The sequence below is a fragment of the Aricia agestis genome, chromosome 3, assembly GCF_905147365.1.
Source record: "Aricia agestis chromosome 3, ilAriAges1.1, whole genome shotgun sequence".
Classification (NCBI taxonomy): Eukaryota; Metazoa; Arthropoda; class Insecta; order Lepidoptera; family Lycaenidae; genus Aricia; species Aricia agestis.
In genome coordinates this window covers 12687499-12706026 of record NC_056408.1, presented here as the reverse complement: position 1 = coordinate 12706026, position 18528 = coordinate 12687499, and the positions used below count along the sequence as shown (strand labels likewise).

Sequence of the window (18528 nt, the reverse complement as noted above, 5' to 3'; positions counted from 1 at the left end):
CCATTGCTTTCTTCTTTTATTTTGTTCCGTTGCCGATAACTGACCGATAACTTTTCTTTTATTTTTCATATATTCAGCATGTTTTCTTTTTTTCTCTTCGTATTTTTCGGGTTCTTGGCTTTTAAGTTTTTCTCTGTGCTTACGTTGACGTTCAGCTGCGCTCATCGCCTTTTTTTCTATAACTAACACATAGTGAGGGAGCCCTAGAACATTTTTTTTATTACAAGCAAATTTTTTGTGAGTTTCATTTTGATAAGACAAACAACTTTTTTATTTGTGAAAAATCTTGAAAGTGGTAGCTAACAGAGATAGAAAGGATTTCATACTTTGATTTGATGGTCCTAAAATATGGATTGTATTTGTATATCTATTTGTAGGACAATATTACTCTTAAATTAAATAACTGTTAACCTACAAATATACGAAAAATCAGCTGGTTAGGGTTCCGTTTTAGGGTTCTGTAATAAACAAAACTTGGTTGACTACTGCACCCTAAAACGGAACCCTAACCAGCTGATTCGAACTGCCGTCGACTGCCGCCAACAAGTGCCGTCGTCTGCCGTCGACTGTCGCCGCCGCGTGCCGCCGACACGTGCCGTTCATCTGTAACTCTGTAAGGGCTCTAAAGAATCGAAAGTGAAAAGCGCCACTTTACAGAGGAGCGATTTAAAGTTTATTGTTTGCATAATTTTGTCACGGGTGATTAAATATTTAAAATAAAAATTAGCATAAACAGTTGGCCTTACAAATTATTACGAGAAAGCAAAAAAATAAAATTATGACTATTTTACGAGGAAATTGATAGACGAAACTGGCACTTTCGATTATTTACAGTGAACCACATATTACAATAAATTATCGGATCGGCATATTTCGATATTGAACTTTGGATTACGTTAGGTATATTTTATTGAAAATGACAGTTGCGATTAATTACCGCGTAGATTGCTTGTACTCACCATTATTTTGTAAAAATAACAATAACTACAACACAAATTATATAAAACATCTTTATTAAAGTATATAAAATTTAAAAATGTCTAAATATAACTATAACTTAATCAGGCTCTGTCACCTACTGTAATTATTGCAAAAATCTGAAATCACGTGTTTTTTTATCTATATATTGTAAACAAATACAATTTGTTAGTTAAATTAAAGTGGAAAAAAATATTACTCAGAAAGTATTTAATATATCTTACCTACTACGATAAAAAACAAATGCAAATGAGCCATTAAAAAAAATGGCTCATTTGCATTTGTTGGAATTTTTAGAATTGCTTCAGTTAGAACCATACACAGAAAATTTATTTCTGTGGAACCATACCTTTGGAACGTTAATGCCTAATTAATGTAGACAACGCGCAATGCGACACGCAGTTTGGCATCAAGTTAACGTTAACGCTAACGCAGGTGGAGCAGTAGCATTAGGTGAATAATATGGCAACCAAGTATATTCAAAATAAAAAAAAATGTCAGTTATTGGTCCAAACTCCTACACCTTTCTAGGGTTGTTAATTGTAGTATTCAGAGCGAAGTAGAAGTTTGACATTGATATACCAGTCATCTCTGATGAAACTTTAGATTGGACTGGAGGAACTTGAATTAGATTTAGTCTGGCTATCTCATTTTTTGTCGATACACTCTTTTTTAATGTGCTATTTTCGCGATTCGATTTATTAAATACTTCATTCATCTTTGTTAACTTTGCATTGTCCTATATTATCTCCTTTCAAAACCGGTTTTCGGTGGCGCTTTACGTGTTTCTTTTTCTATCTTCTCACATTTTTATTCTTTCTTTTTGCTTTTGCTTCCCGCCATTGCTTTCTTCTTTTATTTGTTTCCGTTGCCGATAACTGACCGATAAGTTTTCTTTTATTTCTCATATATTCTGCATTTTTTCTTTTTTTCTCTTCGTATTTTTCAGGTTCTTGGCTTTTAAGTTTTTCTCTGTGCTTACGTTGACGTTCAGCTGCGCTCATCGCCTTTTTTCCTGAAATTAACACATAGCAAAAATCAGCTGTTTAGGGTTCCGTTTTGGGGTTCTGTAATCAACAAAACTTGGTTGACTACTGCACCCTAAAACGGAACCCTAATCAGCTGATATTTGTATATTAAATAACTATTAACCTACAAAGGTTAATAGTTATTTAATTTAAGAGTAATATTGTCCTACAAATAGAACAATTCATATTTTAGGACAATCAAATCAAAGTATGAAATCCTTTCTATCTCTATTACCTACCACTTTCAAGATTTTTCGCGAATAAAAAAGTTGTTTGTCTTATCAAAATGAAGCTACTCACAAAAAATTTGCTTGTTAGTAATAAAAAAATGTGTTCTAGGGCTCCCTGACTAACAATAATAATTAGTGCTCATAAAGTATAGTCGGATGTATGTAGTTATAATGATAAGTAAACCAAATCGACAGCTATAAGAAATAAAAAGAAATATTACAATAATCGACATAGTATTACGTAGCTAAATGCGCTATTTAGCAATCCTTACCAATATAATAAAGGGGTCAGTCCAGTCCAGTGTCATTTTTATACGAAACTTTCGACTAATACACGTTTATACCGTAAAGGAAATAAGGTATCAAACTGTTTTTTAAATAAATATCAAAATTATATTTTTCCGTAAATGTTGGATTTATTTACTAGTGAAACGTCTTGTATGAAGATAACACCAGACGCCGCCGGCTTCTATCTATATCTATATTCTATACATAATATTATAAAACAAAGTCCCTTTTTTCCCTCATGTCCCTTTGTGCCCTTTAATCTTAAAACTACGCAACGGATTTTGAAGCGGTTTTCTTTAGTAGATAGAGTTTTTAAGTATAATAACATTAGAGAAATACTGTTATGTTATTGTTGGGGTTTCTAATGTGATGTCGTAAATAATTACATCTTTTTTCGCTTACATTGCAAACGCAGGCTGAACCCTACGAGATTTATCAATATAATGTACTAAGTATTGTACACAATGAAAAGGTCTACAGGAAACTCCGGGATGGTATATGTCTGTCTCGTATGGATATCCCACAATAACAGATTTTTGTCATTTACATTTAACGACAAATAATGGCTAATTTTCGAAGCGATAACCAATACGGCATTAATCCTTATTCAATTAAACACTTTAAATACATTGTTAATTTAATATAGATCTAAGTATATGACCCTTTACAGCATATGATATAAATTAATAATAAAAAAAGAAATATGTATTACATATTATTTAAAAATTGCGAGACAGCTTTTGCGGCGGTACCGTCCAATGCGGGCCACGGGTAGTAATAATGATTATAAATCAAAACTGCTGTTAAAATTTTCAGGCATGTAAACATAATTATCTTAACTTTACAGGTGGATGTCACGTCGTCATATTATGCATCACGAAATGTAACTCACATGTTTATTAGCATTTTTTTATATTTAAAAAATAACTTCAATAAGCAACAATATCAGAATAACTTATAATATAGATATGATGCATATCTAAATATCTATATTATAAGATATATAATATTTATATAATAACTTGTATAAAAAGGCTAACGCTATGAAAATAATTAAAAATAATACTCATTTTACTTTGTCCGGAAATGCACTGTTTTGATTCAATGTATTTGTTTTCGTACAAATTGCAGCGACGTTTCGTGACAACAAATAAACTGACACTAAAATTAAATGGCGGAGATTTGATGGGAACAGCATGGAGCAAAGTGTTGCCAGATATGAAAGACTATCTTCGAGTGGTAGGAATGGTACAAATAGCTACGAAATCGACCGTGATAATATACTCTGAGTGACTTACATGTTAATAATCTCGGACAAATTTAAAATATATTATTTTATTGCTAAAGGACCGGGTAGAATAATACTTACTGTTCTGAATAAATAATAAAAAATAAATTTATTTAATTAGTAACATTGTTAAAACAAAAAAATGTATGCAAAATACTATAATTTCATAATTAAGTCATAAGTGAAAGTTCATATTTAAATAGAAAAAATTGCACAAAGTGAAAAATACGTAACACTGAGTCCGTAAAAATATTGATGATATTCGGACATGTACTCCTTTTGTTTGTACAGTTTTTTTTTGAAAATGGCTTAAATAACAAATAAAACATACTATTTACAATCCAATAAAAAGAAATTAAAATCTATATATTGTTATTTAATAAAAAAATAATAAATCAAAATCACTACCTTTTTAACAAAAATATGATTACAAATGGTAAACGAATATACGACTCTACTTCTATTTTGGCCCGCACAATTATCGGACCAAAAAAATAATTTCTTAGCATCTTTGCAGTCACAAAATGAGTCAAACAGCAACTTAATAGCTCTCCTTTTACCGGTGTATTCCGTCCAAATGTAGCGTGTACCTTCTTTTAAAGCTTTTAAAACGGTGAAGTTAAACACGGACAGTTTACGTTTATAAAACCAACGACTCAATGTAAACAATTTTTTTTAAAGTAAAATGTAGCAAATACATAACAATGTCAGGTGATTTTATTGATTGCTCTTTGTCATTATCTTTTATCTCTATAGCTATTGTATTATTCTGAGTCTTGGTGACTATTGCTCTGCTGTCGGAGACGTATTGTGAGAATAACTATGACACTTTATGTGGTAAGTGCTTATAATATATCTTAGGCCCACTTGCCCCAAAACTTTGAGTTAAATAAATAACTCAGGGCTTAATAACTCAGTGTTAACGTTTTTAATTTTTAACTCATACTACATATTGCACCAGAAGAATTTATCCCAGAGTCAACTAACCCGGGCTTATGTCATGTTCATTCATTCTTTTTACATCCCGCCAAATATGATAGAGCGAATGCTGAATAATTTAAGTGTACTGCTCTCTCTCGCTCCGCAGTACTTTAAATATCCTTATGTCAGATTTGAAATGACACGTGGTTCTATGTCGCATTTTTTTTACGTCCGTGCGCATTATGTTGTGAATTGTGATATTTTGTGCAAATAAATTAAGCGGAAAATGATAAAAATTGGAAATAAACACTTGTGTCCAATGTTTATCTAGTCTGCCTATTTATAAAGGAGTTCACTAAAGACGCACTAATTATTAAACTTTGGTAGGGATTTACTTTTTATGCTCATTTGTATATTGCAATTATTTTCAATTTTATTTAAGTAATAAAAAGAGAACAGTTTCTTTTTTTAGGCGAAATCTTCGATGGAAATCTTTGTCTCTTCGTGAGTACATACGGGACCCTTAACAGATCGTTCCGTTCTACAATCCTTCTGTAATACGAGTCCGAACTAATGTGTTCGATAATTTCTTCATCATCATCAGATAACAACCACTGATCATATATCATGGTTAAACACAAAATAAAACCGGTACCTATTACTGAACACAACAAAGTACATATTAAGTCATAACCGAAAAATCTCAGTTTTGATATTACTAACCCAGAGTTAGTTGATTCAACCCTCCGACATCGGTGGGTTAAAAATTTAAAAAAATAACTCGAGGTTAACTCCTAACTCTTGGTGGTGCAAGATATGATGTCAATTTAAATGGGGATTGTCCATTTTTTTTAAATTTTGCTCATTACAAAAACATTTCGAGGAATAAGGTCAGTGATCGTTTTTCTGTATATAAAAGAAAAAAATACCCATTAGTTACTTATATTTTTCAACAAATATGTTTAACCTTAGTTTGACCTTCAATGGCGTTAAATTAGCAATAAATTCGACCAACATTATGTTTCGAACTTTTGGTAAGCTTCTCGTATTAGCTTTCACATAATGAGAACTTGCATTTGACAAACCAGCCATTATAAATAAGATTGAAAGGAAATTTAAAACATTACAGAGGTCAATTAGCCGCCGATGATGACGTCAGAGCGAAACTTTAAAAATTTATTGAGAAAAAACTAGCCAATGAATTTCAAAATTATTTAATTTATATTCTTAAAATACCCTATTTTAACGAAAAAAAATATAAAAAGTACATGTGATTTTTTTTGGACAATGCCCATTCGAAGTATACTTTAACTCAGAGTTAAGCGTGTTAACCCAGTCTGGCGCAAGTGGGCCTTAGGAATAAAAACCCAACAATCATGTTAACAATAATGATGTCTCTGTACTGACGAAGGGTTTGCAATCGATTGCCATAGTTTGAAAGTTGATCCCATTCTTTGTATAGAAAAAACATATTATTCCTATTAAAATTATTATCTAAGTACAACTTAGATCTTAGTGGTATCTTCTCGTGTGTAATGTGATTCTACAGGTTGGAAACAAGCTATATGATCACAAACACTCTTAACCATTGCAGTATTTTTGATGATTGGACTGTTTACCCCTTTAATCCATTAACGTAATCCCTTCTGGGCTCAATTTACTATAAGCAGTGCGAACAAATTGATCAGTAATACATAAGGTATTTAAAAATGTTTTCAGACAAACCTGTTGTCGAGAAATTAATGTATTATTATCTGCAGGTACTGGTAAAAAATACTTGGTCGTGAATTGTCTTCTAGATGGTCCTTCTGTCGTTATTCGTTTTTTATTATTTTTTTCTGTAAAGTTATTGATGAATTCCCATTGCCTGGAATGATCCGCAATTTCCCAAAACTTCTTCAAAATGTTTTGTCGAGTGTCTGTATCTAATTTTTCAGAACATTTCATTTTGCATGATGATGAACAAACAGGGCGCAGTTCTTTTTTAATTTGAATCATTCCATTTCGACTTTTGTATTGTTGGCCAGAGTTTAATAAGTACTTTCTTTTGATATCAATCCACTTTTCGGGGCAACTTGATCTTTTTTTTTCGGGATTAGTTTTAGTAGTGTGCTTCCTTTTGTTTCCTACACTGCCACATGGAGAATCACATTCCGATTGCTCTGGACTTTCTTCGATGTTTTTGAGTTCACCTGGCGCTAAATTTCTATCCGAGGAAAGTTCGTCATCCGACAGCTCATTTAATTTATTCCAATCGGATTTATTAAGGGCATAGCTCGCAGCTAGCGGTGACTCTAAAAATAGTACATGGGTAGGTAAGTATACACACGTAAGATGAAGAGAAGAAGAAGAAGTATTAGTTGTACTTAGATAATAATTTAATTTATACGAAAAGGATGTTTTCTCTATACAAAGAATCGTACCAACTTTCATACTATAAGCTCGCGAATATTAACTTTCGTTTCATAACGTTTCGATAATATACGTCTCTAAATCCTGGAAAACTGAGGATTTTTCTTAATTTTTAAGTTGCATTAAAACATCCTTCAAAAAGAGCTCAAAACAGTTTTAAAAAATACAATTTTGTAGATTCGATACTTAACTTAGGGACCATCGTAACATTTGATATGGTTTATATAACATTTATTCAATTACTCTTATGACACAAAATAAGTACGAAGATTTATTAAATTATTTCATAATAATTTCATAATATTATTATTCTTGTTTCCTTATTATTAAGTCACTTACATAATTATTAATTTCTTTAGTTGAACGGTAGCTTCGATGTTGTCGCGAACTAATTTTTTACCCGACTACGGGAAAGTCGAAAAGGAAGGGTAATGAATTTAGCACTCTTTGTATGTGCCCATGTGGCTAGAGTCTAGAATATGTTCCGAATGGTGGATGACAGGCAAATTTTTCCAAATGTTAAATTTTTACGTAATCGGGTCATAGTTTTTGGGGTTCCGTACCCAAAGGGCAAAAATGACCCTACTACTAAGACTTCGCTGTCTGTCCGTCTGTATAAGTTTATTTTTTATTTTTGTGAAATAAGGGGGCAAACGAGCAAACAGGTCACCTGATGGAAAGCAACTTCCGTCGCCCATGGACACTCGCAGCATAAGAAGAGGTGCAGGTGCGTTGCCGGCTTTTTAAGAGGGAACATGGTAATAGGGGAGGGTAGGGATGGGAAGAGAAGGGAATAGGGTAGGGGATTGGGCCTGTTTTTTACTAATTGCTAACTTTTAAATAGGTGCCGTTCCTGAATATGACTCTAGGTGGTGGGTGGGTATGCTGGGTGCTTATTCTCTTGACGAGGCCGTACTCGTCCCGGCGGACCCTGGCGGGGCAGCCCTGGTGCTTGGAGGAGCAGACCCAGTGCCTGCTGTAGTTGATCTGGTTGTACGTGTAGTGGTCTAGCAACAGCAGATGTTTTTTCCTTCCCGGTATCAAAACTCCGTTCTCTGAAAGTAACACTTGGTATACAATCTAGATCCACCACAGTGCATGGCAATATCTTACGTCCGAAAAGTGGTTTCTAGTGGACTCCGAACGTAAAATACGTGGACTCTCGTAAAATAAAACATCGTTTATTAAGTAACAAAATTCATCTATTATAAAAGCATAATAAGGCATTAATAAACATACGTCTAAATTGTATTATAAAAAATAAATAATATAAAGTGTTTAAACTCAATTGAGGTAGATTTTTATATTTTGAACAAAATAATTTCTTAAGCAAGACAACCTATGTTTAAACTAAGTATTGCACTGATCATACTTACAATATTATAAGCAAGAAGTTATAACAAACAAAATTAGGAACACTTTACTACATAATATAGGTATTATAATTAAGTACATTTCAAATGATTTTATGTAATTATTATTATACATAATTAATTACTTATATGGCCAAAATTTATTGTCATCTTATATAGCACTCTCCACAACCTACACACAACCAAAATTTTTGGTTACATTGTAACAACATTATGCCTAAAATTCTAATAAACATTATTTTATAATAATCGTAATAAAAATACAATTAAATCTACAAAGCAAGCATAATATATAAAATCTAAATGCAGGCTAGGCTAGAGGTATGGCAAAAGGCGGCAATTAGCAAAAGCCTTACAAAATATTATAATATCCACTGATGCACATTTTTCAACTAATTTAATTCGCGGCTTCGTGTGCAAACAGAACAGGAAATATTCCCTTTTTATATTATTTATGAAGATAAGTATTGTAATTTGAACTTATTCAAATTGCACTTAAGAGGCATCCAAAATATTATACATGGTAATAATACTTTAGGGTAAGTATGTGTCCCGTCACCCTTGAATAATGTATAGAGGTCAGTGTAAGAGAAGTAGCACTGAAAAAGCGCCCCAGAGTCTTGAATTTAGCTATGCAATATAACAGTTTAAAAAAGTTACTCTTTTAGCGCTGCTACCTTTACAGTGAATTCTATGAATAATTCTAATAAAATATTATCACTTTTTTTCTTACACTCAGAATATACATATGGCCCTTGGGACCATAGCACATTCTAATAAAATGTTACTATAAGGACAGGTAGTCTTAGCCATGAACTTTTTTGTACTTGCGAATTATTATTGTAGCGACTCCATTCCGAATTGTAGCGTATCCTTTCATCCTTGAAACTTGTAAATTTATTGACTTTAATCGACGACAGATGGACAGCTTCTGAATTAATGTCAGTCTGTATGGCATGGCATGGCACAGAGTTTATGGCAAGGAGCACCAGTTTCTTCTAGAAGAGTCCTGGTTCGGTCGGCCTGGGTCAGTCGTTCGAACACTGGTGCAAGGCCAGCTCGATGTCAAAGAAAGAGAAATGACCATTCTGTATGACTTTGAGTTCATCTTGTTTGCTGACTGAAAATAACATAATATTGAATATTTATGTAATATTGAATATTTATATAAGTAATAATATAAATTTTAGTAAAATTTAAAAATTATGTAGACAGTGCAGGAATCGTTACAACTTACATTAAAATGTTTACGATTCTCGTATGCTGTATTTTTTTTTGTTTTTATTTAAGCATGTTAGCTTTTTATGATAATATTATTATTATTGTATAACCGCATTACCAAACCAAAAGTAGTACCTTGACAATACTGTAGAAAATTGACTTATAAAGTTGTTGATGTCGATGTAGATTATGAAGAGAATTAGACTTAGATTAGAAATTAAAAAGAGATAATACTCAAAAAAGGTATTGAAATGTTTTAATAATAGTAATAATTTCCACACAAAGCCAGTACAGTGTCCACTTTTGTCGTCAATCGTAATTCGTAAGTGAAAGCGTAGCATCTAGCGCCATCTATATTTGTCAATACGAAACACAATATACATGTATAATAATTGCCATAGTACAAATTTGACTTATAAGTGTAGTATGTATTACTTTATTATAAGCTATATTCGACATACGGTAAGTCATGCAATAATTATTATTATTGCATGCTACAAAAAAATTTTGATGGCTGAAAGAAAAGTTCTGATTTTGATGAGACGCCCAGAAATTTTCTGTAGAAAATGCTAAATTAGAAGAAATCTGCTTGTCTTTTGGCTTTCTTTATAATATTAGTATGTATGTACTTAACTAATGCAATTCACTGCATTCTAGATGGTAGGATGGCAAGGAAATGGAACGACCATTTCCTTGCCATTCTACCATCTAGATTCATCAATTAAAAAAAAAGCAACATAATATTATCATTCTCATCGTAGGCAAAGTGCAATCTGTATTAAAATCCTCACATGTGCATTTTTGCTTCAACACTTGAATTGACATGAATTGATCAACTATCTAAACTGTATGTATGTAAGTCGAAGAAACAGTCAACGCACATGGGCGGGCAGCCCGCACAGCCCCTACACTCTGTAGTGACGTTCGTACGGACTTTGTTCTTGTAACAATTCCGACAGTCTTTCCTCGCCGTCGCGTTAATTTTCCTCCCCTTTATCGTCCTGGCTGTCACTTTGTCGATCTTCGTCAGTTTGTGTTGATCGTGTTTGAGTTCATCTGGAATTATTCAGTTTATTCTCTTTTACTTCCTAGTGTGCGAGTTGATGCTACGGTGCGAGGAAATGCTTCGTATTTCATTTAATGTTCCTATGTTGTTAAAGTGAAAATTGAAATTATTATACTGTATACCTTTCATGACGATACTATTGATTAATTAACATTAAATTATTGATAACTAGATGGTGCCCGCTATTCCGTTGCGCCTAAATTCGTTTATCGCGCGGGAACCGTACATTTTTTCGGGATAAAAACTATCCTTTCTCGGGACTCAAAGTATCTCCATGCCAAATTTCAGCAAAATCGGTTTAGCGGTTTGAGCGTGAAGAGGTAACAGACAGACAGACACACCTTCGCATTTATAATATTAGTATGGATTGATTATTATTATTAATTATTATCAATATTATTATAATGAAATTATTTGAAAGTAATTTCAGCGTGAAAAGAAGTTCAATAAAATTTTAAACATAAATGTATAGTATTTATTTACGAAGACATTAACATCAGAAATAATTAAGTTTAAATACAGTAATTAATTAACTGCCTTAACCTACAACGTGTCATATATGTCATATTATTAGCACTTTAATATCACAAATATTTGACTATTTAGTCAGAAATTAATAAGAAAGAATTATTGCAACATGTTTAAACCAAAACTGTCGTAATAAGATTTAAAAAAAGAAACAGAATTAAAAATAGTTTTGAAGTTAAAAAAATTAAACAATATTTTGTTAAAAGATGTTTGTTTAGTAAAAAAATTATATATACAGTAGTCAGTAACTTAACAATTAGTAATAATCGAAACAAAACATGTAAACAAAGTATACACACTATCAATATTTAATAACAAATATTATTACTTATTAAAGGCACTTCTGGAATATACAATGTGTACACTTAATAGTAAGCAAATATAATTAATCTTCCTATTCAATAAAACATAATAATACAAACATAAAAAAATGACAATGTTATTATGAGTATAAATTTCAACCTTTAAAGGTAATTTTACTCTTGGAATGTTGTCTGGGAAAATATCTATCTAGTATCTATAAAAGGCTTAATTTTTTCAATACAGCTTAGCCTGCACGTTTCAATCAGAGTTACTTATAAGTACGACTTACGCAGACTACAATCATACTTTTTTTGAAAACGGAAACCTTTAATATATTATAGAGTTATGCCCCTACAAATTAACAACGAATAACTATTGATTTCTAAATACAAGCATTGCACCTTCCCACTTCATAATAAAAATTAGTAATAGGGTCCCGTTTTTACGCTTTGGGTACGGAACCCTAAAAAGATAGGTAGTAATTGGATTAGCATAGGACATAAAGTTACCACACAACCTTTAAGAGTGGATTGTCCATTCCATTGTAATAGTTACTTGAATCTGTATAATATGTTGCCAATGAGCTTCAAGCAACATTACTGAGTTAACAAATTGCGTTAATCTTCAGACTAGTCACAGGAAAGACAATCTCATATCGTACACGTTTAAGGCACTTGTAAATGTAAAGTAAACGCTAGCTATGATTATGTTGGCCATAGCTGGAGACGACCCGGTTGTTGACGGTGGTGATGGTGGCGGTGCAATGCTGCCTCCTCTTCTTTCCGCAGACCCACCTCGTCTTGAACCGGCCGGAGCGCTCCCGGATGAAGTTCATACCGTCACACACGATCATGAGGTTCCCCCGTCGAGACCGAGCAAAGCGAGCACCTGGAATATTCACACTATACGTTTCATTCGTTCTTATACTGAGAGTGAATTACGCCCAGAAGGCTATTTAATTCGAATAATATAGCATTCATTGCGGAGCAATAGCTTATCGGCAGTGTCATTTTCTCTTTAACATTTTACCTGATAACTGATAAGCGATAACGCTCTAAAGATAGGAAAGCTATTTAAAAACTATACTATACTCGTAGCGCATCCACAAAAAGACTGTTCCAGAATCCAGATCTATAACCAATCCACTGACACCTCATTTATAAATTGAGTCAGCAGTTTTAGCTTTGCAATAGTCCGGTAACAATCCAAAAACCTACTCATAGCGTTTATTATCTTTAAATTAGTATTTTTCAGCTTGTTGTAAGTTAATTATAATGTTATTGTACAAAAAAGACTATCAAGAGCAGGGATGGCAGCGTAGCTACGTAGGGTAAAACGTAAGAACCGTATATGTTAGAAATTATTAATAGAACGAAACACAACATTGTGCATCGTAGCGCCATCTGTTGGTAGAACAACGGTACCGGCAGGTGAGGTGTTACAGTCAACGAGTTCTCACTGAGGGCCCTCAGAGGGCGCTAGTACCCACTTCTGCAGACTAGCTCCAGGTCTATCCTCGAGCACACAATATAGAGGACACTAAGGTGCTGTTTTAGCATGGGGTAGCAGCAATCTTCTGTTCTATGAATCTCCTGATACAGTATCCAGATAATTTTAATAAATCATAATTTAATATCGTATTTCTTAAACGATGTTATCTTAAAATGCTGACAGATTAATTGCTCAGTTAGAAATTAATTATTAAAAGCGGTTGTTAATTTATATTTATAAGCTGCTAAATACTTAACAAATAACAATATAATTCTATCTATTTAGCAGATTATGCAAATAATAACCCGTAGAATCGCCACTAGGGTTAACACCTTCTAAGAGCTAGAAACTTACCTACGCGTATTATGACGCACTTTGCTCTAATGAGATTCCAAGTTTTGGAATTGATGATCTAACTCTCTAAGTCACTGGGCTACTTAATTATGCGTCAGTATTTATGTTTTCGAGCTCATAACATTTAACGACCAGTACTTACATACTATTCCGGTTCTAGATCTATCTTTGTTAAGTTAACAATCATTATAATTATAAATGTATAATGTTAAGATGTAATTAGTTGTCAGTAGTTTAGGCCTAATAGTGATGTGGGGCGCCGAGAACGGGTAGCGACTAGCGGGTAACGGCCGAGAGCAGCGCTAATAACTCGTCGCCACTCTCACGGAACGATACACACCTGTTACATATTCTAATAACACCAATACCTAGCTCTAGTTGTACATCTTCGTGTAGATCATAAAGATGATTTATGATGTCTTTCTTCCCATTGAACTGACTGTCGATGTCGTCCGAAACTCGAAACCACAAAGCCGGTCACCAAATTTCATATATTAAAAGTCGTCTTCCCATTGAACTGACTTAGCAAAGAATATTAGTAGGTATGTAGTACCAAACTATAGTCCGAAACTCCTAACCACAAAGCGAGTCACTAAATTTCATATTAAAAGTCAAAAAATGTAACTAACTCCGTAATTTGAATTTAAAACGTTGACTTTGAACCTTAGTAATCAAAAAGATAATCGAGTACAGGAATTTCATTAGCATAAAATATCAATGTGAACAAGTCTCTCACGGTAGGCATAAAAACTTTGCCTATAGAGGAAACATTAAATTAGAAAGTATCGATTGCGCTAGCAACAATGATACTTCAATGCCTAGAAAAGTGATTCATATAAGGTAAAAAACATTTATGGTTGAGGCACCGCGTGTTCCCACTGACCGTTAGAATATTCTAAAAGGTTGATGAACGATTTAGTGGCGATACAAAGGTATCTCCGCTCTCCCTATATTAGTATTCTCGATCTGAGCTCCTAACGAAATGCCTGCGAACGAAATAAAAAAAATATTATAATATTGTAAAGCTGGTAGAGTCTATAAGAAACTTGTTAACGGTAAAAGTAATGTTCTGTAATAAAAGATTGTACTAGATAGTTGTCATTATAATATTCCCAAATTATTATAAACTACCTAACTAATTATGTAGTCTTTGAAATACAATAGTATTATCTAGCTCGTTGCTACATACAACTTTAAACTTTATTGAGCTTAAGTCGTTAAGATCACTTTTAATATTAGAGTTAATTGCTCTTTAAATAGTAGCTGCTTGGTTGTTAAATATTTAAATGAAATTCTTACATAGGTTGTTAGCTTTCTTCGCTAGCGAAGTAAACTTCACCTTGTAAAGCCACATTCCGTTTACCTACAGCCTACTGCCTACTGCCTACCGCATACATTAACATAATATAAAATTACTGTGATACAAACGTGCTCTGGAGTCTCGCCCAGGCGCGCTAACAAAAAACTGTATAAGAAATACGAAGAAAGGAGATACCCTGGCCCTTAAATAGTATTCGAATGTAGTACCCTCGAATTGTCTACCTGCAGCTGCCCCTAGCGCATTGAGAGCGGCCCAAAAAAACTAAGCATAATAACGTCAAAGGGCAGGACGTCTAGACATCCTTTCCGATTCCCAGAATAGCAGGTAGATAATCTGTGGAAAAAACACGATAGGGCGTTTCAAAAGATAGCAAAATGAGAACACAAAGACTTTTAAAAGTTATTTAATTGGGAGTAGGTACATTTGGCACAATACTTAGGTAACGTTACGGCCGCTTCTTATCCTTACAACTAAGACGAAACCTTAAGTTCTAAATCGCAACTATTACAATAATTTTGTACTTAAAATATTTCACAATCGTAACTTTACTCGCACGATTAATAATATTATTATTAACATGTTAAACGACATTCTCTTTTCCGCTCTTAAATATTCTATATACCTGTAAAACTAGCCCTATACTTAATGACATAAATAAATTCTACTAAGATTTGGCATAATTACATCAAGGTAGAGTTCCACCTAGAGTCGACTAGCAACATTTTAATTGTTAATTCAGATTTTATCGTTAAATTTGTATTCAAAAATTCACGTAAGTTCAAAATAACAGTCCTCAAAGCAATAATGTAAAATTATACGAAAATGCTAATATAAATGAGATATATATCTTTTTGGAACTAAGCTATGAAAGCAAGCTTATGACTAGAAGTAAATAAAATTATACAGTAGGTAAATATACGTAACCTATAAACACTTATTAACAATTGATATAAAATGTACATAAGTAAAATATTTATATCTACATAGATTTATTGGTATTATAAAAACTAACAATCAAATCTGGAGAATTATTATAATGTGGCACGCTATTAACTTTAGTAAAATAACAAGAATTACGTTATTATACTAGATACTCAACAATGACTGAATCACAAAATGACTAAATAACACACAATTATCAAAATATTATGCTAACCAATTTATTACTGGCAAAACTCCAGTTTTTTGGCACTAACTTTACCGCACACGACTCTGCCGACAAATGTTTCGAGTTGTCTATAAACTGCAGCTTCCTAGAGTAAAAACATATGAATTAGGCGCATTGTTCTACTGGGTAATAACGACATTTCCAGTGAGATAGGTACTCCGTACTACAACTACAACCCGGTCGCAAATCACGTGGAAACTTGTACATGGCCCATGGGTCATGGACCTATTGCTGCTTGTCTTTTTCACTCGCGCAATTCCTTCTTCATCGGTACCAAGCATCGCAATATTTTCGTGCGCGAGCGAAGAAAACGTCATCGGTCTATGCACTAATTGAGTCTTCAGACTTCACGCCCTAACTTGTCTCGATAGACGCTGCTGCCCTAGATACTTTCGAACTTGGCCTCCTTGGGCTGCACGGGGAAGGTGCTGGAGACCTTGGGCGGGTGCGTGTGCACGGGCGCCTGGCCCAGCACGCGATCGTACATGGTGAGCACGGAGGCGGGGCAGCTGCGCGACTTGCGCGACGAGCAGTACCACAGCACGCGCGCGCGGTCGTTGTTCTTGCGCGAGTTGACGAAGTACGTGTTGCCCTGGAAGTAGAGCAGGCGGCCGCCGCGCGCCGTGTACAGGTAGCACGCTTCACCTACAAGCAGGGGCGACGTTAGAGGAGTCGAGCACCGCCCTACGAGCTACCTGCTGCGAGATATGCACTCAAAGCCATAGACAGGCCGCAAGTCGCAGTCAGGACCGACTGCTCTAGTGCTCAAGTAGGTCGCGTTGGAATTTATACCGACCGCTCAAGAACTGCTCGAGCGGTCCGTGTATGGCGGATATGAATTTAGTATGAAAACTGCAGATCGCCTTGCGGCAACCGCATTTTGCAGTCGGTGTAAGACTACAAGATGCGGTCCGTATATGGCCGGCCTAATACATGATACACTACGGTAAATGAACTAAAAGAAAGTGGACAATGCTGCACCTAAAAGTAGTTGTCGAGTGTGAAGGGCCTTAGACACTCATTGCACTGGCACTGAGCACAGACAGATTATAACGAGATAGAATATTATATTATTATAGAAAACCCTTTATTTGAACTGTTAAGGAAAGGACAGCTATACCTACTAAATGCGGTCTTCTTGCATCTTGATTTCAGGCCGGCAATAAAGTGCAGGAGCATTTTAAAACAAATTAATTTTTGACAACTTTCTCATTAAAAATCATGTTAGCTCCTAAAATTTCATTCCAATTAAAAAGTGCGGATGATGAGCACAGCGAAGTCATAACAAGATCAAAATAAATGTGAAAATTCTTGACTTATAAAAACATTAGAAAAGTACTTAGCCGATACTTGTACTGTTTGAACTTCCTACTGCCGTAAACAAGTCCTACTTCGGCGTTTCTATATTTAGAATTAGGTCAAGCTACGCCCGTAGGTACCAAAATATAACAACAGAGTTAAGGAAAAGGTCTAAAAAGAAAAATAATATAAAAAACGAGGCCCCTTCTATAATAAACATCGAATTTATTGGCTCAACAACAATACAATCGAGACATATAACTTTAAAGTATAATACTGTTTTGGTTAACACTCGGTGGCATTATTATTATTATTTATAATAATATTATTTATAATTACCTATATTACATTTTATTCTAATAAATTCTATAACTATGATATTTTATTAAACATAATAAATGGCATTATCTGTAACACTTAGATATACTATCACGTGGACGAATAATTGAAACTTTTAAAACCTGGTGTAACCAGTTGCTACGTAGGAACCAGTAGGTAGTGTGATAATACTCAACAAAAATTATACTACTTAGTACATAATATTATATTATTATACTTACTAATATTATAATATTCTAAAGGGCAGTGCAAAATATAAGGCAGTAACATGTGAAGCAACTTGTAGGTAAATCAGTAAAGTTAAGTTAAAAATGGACATGATGAAATTAATCTGTACATACATAATTATTATTTAATACAATATTGTCTTAAAATGTAGAGCTCAACCTATGGATTCAAACTTAAAATGACGCAAATAAAACACAGTAAACGCGTAAATTCTTTAACTGATGATGCAAATTAAAATGAAGTTTTCATCTGACATTCACGACATAAAAGTAGAACGTAATATAAATTATATATTGATCTATTCCCCTCTTGATATAGGTACATATTCGTTATTGAGGAGGTACTTACTATGAGCCGTGGCAAATAATACAATATATTTTTTAGCTAGATTTATAGCAATAATATCGACCGGAATAAAATGTATCTTTATATTAATACGCGAGCGAAAAACTTTGGATCCCTTTTGACGAAAAATGCGGAAACGTAGGCGATTGAAATTTTGCACAGTATAGTTTATATGGTGAAGGAGTGCATCGAGCTAATATTGTTTTGAAATTATGCTTTTATTATACATTTTTTTAACAAATACAACATTACACACACTTCAACACACACACTAGGAGATTTTGATTGACAAGCCTATACACACGAATTGTACTTATTTATGGTTGAAGTCTGTTGTCAAATTGAAA

At 33.6% G+C, this 18528-nt stretch overlaps 1 protein-coding gene across 38 annotated transcripts in view; it reads right to left on the bottom strand.

The window, feature by feature from the left end:
* The window catches only part of LOC121725403 (protein tramtrack, beta isoform-like), a 554986-nt gene that overhangs the window by 450692 nt on the left and 85766 nt on the right, over positions 1–18528 (bottom strand). The window contains exon 5 of one of the 38 annotated variants that reach the window (XM_042112350.1): positions 16338–16615. The exons of the other annotated variants lie outside the window; for them this stretch is intronic. Within the exon in view, the coding sequence (XP_041968284.1) occupies positions 16353–16615 (263 nt within the window). The 3' untranslated portion in view covers positions 16338–16352. Of the gene's footprint in view, positions 1–16337; positions 16616–18528 lie in introns of those variants that run through there. 38 annotated transcript variants of the gene reach the window in all.